Consider the following 2,828-nt stretch of genomic DNA (forward strand, 5'->3'; position numbering starts at 1 on the left):
TTTTTTCATAAGTTGTGCATGCATATGCACGTGCATAAGGCGACATTTGAAAGAAGCTATTCCATAGAGTAAAATCACGTGGTCTGAAATGGGAAAACAAAACGTACACTGCCGCACTTTTCCAGAGGTGGCGGGTACCGGGTAGTGAGGAAAAGATGACTGATAAGTTTTTCTAAAGTTTTTTAAAGTTAAGCCACTGAGTAGCACTTCTGCGAACAACTTGAGTAATTGTTTAACTCTCTTTATTCTCCTACGCGTTTCGTGAGACTAACGCACACTTCAACCGCGGCTTTTTTTTTTCCATTCCTTGCTGGCAATGAAATTTCTCCATATATCACGTTAATGCGTAAGGATAAACTTCCTACCGATCTGTTAGCTGCACTGTGTACCGCCACGTACGACCAAAATACAAATAGTGGGGAGGAGTGGCAATTTTCGAATTCGAAAACCTTTGGGCAAGATATGTTCTGCTTTTTTTTTTTTTTTTTTTTTTCCTGTATAATCCGCAGCAATTTGAAGTTCACCCCTTTGACAGAAAGTTATTGAGATTTTATGGCATCGACACTGCATTACACCTAAAGAAAGAGCAGAAATATTTGAAAATAGTTAGGCCGCTGAAAATATGTCAAAAACGGATAATTTTTCTACTCTTATTTGAATTAACTGTTACTGCTCAAAGATTAAAGTATAGTTATTCATAGACCTCACTTATTTCAGCAATCTGGCTTTAGGTGCCTGATGTTCGATCCCACATGACCAAGAAAATGCAAAGAACGAACTATGCAATTCAATACCTTTCGTGGGAAACCAAACGAGAAAACAACTGTCAGGAGCTAAGGGATGGTCCATTTTCTTTTTGGGCAATCTTGTCTTGTTAAGAATGTTTAATTTTTCGCCCTTAGGCTGTGCCAGAATTTTTTTTGTCACCTTTTTTTTTTCCATCGGTTCTCAGTCTTCATATTCATTAAATTATCTCCAAAAATAAACATTTCAAGAGGTATGCTTCTATAAGAATGGAAAATAGACTTTATAGTGACATCCCCAACGGGCTTTTCAGAAACTATTTACAGATGATGAATGTGAATAAACTTTATAAGGAGTAAGAAAGGTGTAAAACATCCAAGTGTTAGAGAAATGACATACTAAATACAATATGCTAAAATTGCAAAAGTTTAAGTTTCCTACAAATAAATTTGCCGATTGCTCTGAGTATGAAGATATTCTTTTATAGATGCCTTGAACTTTGTACGTTGCACGTTGTACGTTGGCTTGAAGATTGATTCTGAAGTTTCAAAAGGGGAAAAGGAAGCGAATCGCGCTTGCGAGTGAAGCAATCGTGTATATTAGAGCGTTTGCAACGATTTACTGCAGGGGTTAACATTTATAAGTCATGCTAAGCCTCTGGATAGTAGCAATTGCTTAACAGGAAGCCAGTTAAGCTGCATGGGGAAGTAAGGGTGTTACGTGGTGGTATTTCTTAGAATTTGTAAATATTTTACAAGCAAAATTCTAGATTGATTGGATCTTGTTAATTTATATTAGTGGCAGATGTATTTGGCCATACTAAAGAGCAACAGAGCACTTCACTGAATACTCGGGATGAACTTATCAATAAAAGAGTTTTTGAGTCGCAACTCGCTTTAATTCGGTTAATATGACATAACTTGAAATAGCAGGAAGACAAGACTTTTGAAACATGCTCGTTATCTTTATAAGTTAAATGTGGGTCAAAAATGACAGCTAAGTCCTTGGCGGGCGCAGCGGGCCTTAAAGGCTTGCCGAGAAAGGACACAACAGGAGTAGAAGCGAGAGAAAATGAGGGGACAGAGAGGGAGGCTCGCTCAGGGCGTTGGCCGGGATATGTCATGTGCACGAAAGTTATTTTTAGACGAGCGGAAGTCTTTGTGCTAGCGGAAGTCTATCTTCCGAGACGTCCGCATACAGTCTTGCCTTGCCCTCGGGTTCTTAGTGAAAAGAGAAAATGACGGGGCACGTGGAAAGCTAATGAAATAAGATTTCGAGGCTTTCTCGGTGTGATCGTCATCCGCCTGTTGATCGCTAACATCGCTGTCGTCGTGCCATGAACTGTCGCCTTCGCTATTCGTTTCTGACGCGCGTCCTCCGTTAAATACACTGATGTCAGCCAGCGAGTCATTCGTGTCCACAAAAATAGTGGAACTTATTTCCCAGCTGGAATTATCAGACCAGAAAAAGCATTTTCCGCGTTTCCGAAAGTCTTTTTCATCGACAAACGTTAAGTCCACTTCGTCCGCCATTACATAAAATCTTTGCTTTTCTTTCAAACATCAGATCGAGGTTGGCCTGCATGCGTACGTCTCGGAAGACAGACTTCCGCTCGCCTAAAAATAACAAGGCAATCAAAAAACAGATCACGGAAATGCAACTTGTCTTCAAACTTGACAGTAGCAAGAAATAGAAATGCAGGGATGGCGCACACTACTTTGCTATTACAGAAATGCCACATCACTTCTTGAAAAATGATTTCTGGTCAACCCAAGCAAATTAAAGAACACCATACAACGAACGTGATCAATTAAGTAGTCCCTCCCTGACGAAGCACTTATTAGAAGCAATTCTGACGTTCTTACGTTTTGTTTTCTCACTTCAGCTGGACTACGTGATGTCCCTAAGGGAATTTTCCTTTTGTTTTTTCATAAGTTGTGCATGCATATGCACGTGCATAAGACGACATTTGAAAGAAGCTATTCCATAGAGTAACATCATGTGGTCTGAAATGAAAAAACAAAACGTACACTGCCGCACTTTTCCAGAGGTGGCGGGTACCGGGTAGTGAGGAAAAGATGACT

General features: G+C 39.9%; 1 protein-coding gene across 1 annotated transcript in view; it reads right to left on the bottom strand.

The window, feature by feature from the left end:
* Window positions 1–967, bottom strand: part of LOC138010087 (glycine receptor subunit alphaZ1-like) — an 18,384-nt gene extending 17,417 nt beyond the window's left edge. Inside the window, exon 1 of the mRNA XM_068857047.1 lies at window positions 795–967. Within this exon, the coding sequence (XP_068713148.1) occupies window positions 795–942 (148 nt within the window). The 5' untranslated portion in view covers window positions 943–967. The remainder of the gene's footprint in view (window positions 1–794) is intronic.
* Between the last annotated feature and the right edge of the window lie 1,861 nt (window positions 968–2,828).

The sequence above is a fragment of the Montipora foliosa genome, chromosome 7 (genome assembly GCF_036669935.1).
Source record: "Montipora foliosa isolate CH-2021 chromosome 7, ASM3666993v2, whole genome shotgun sequence".
Classification (NCBI taxonomy): Eukaryota; Metazoa; Cnidaria; class Anthozoa; order Scleractinia; family Acroporidae; genus Montipora; species Montipora foliosa.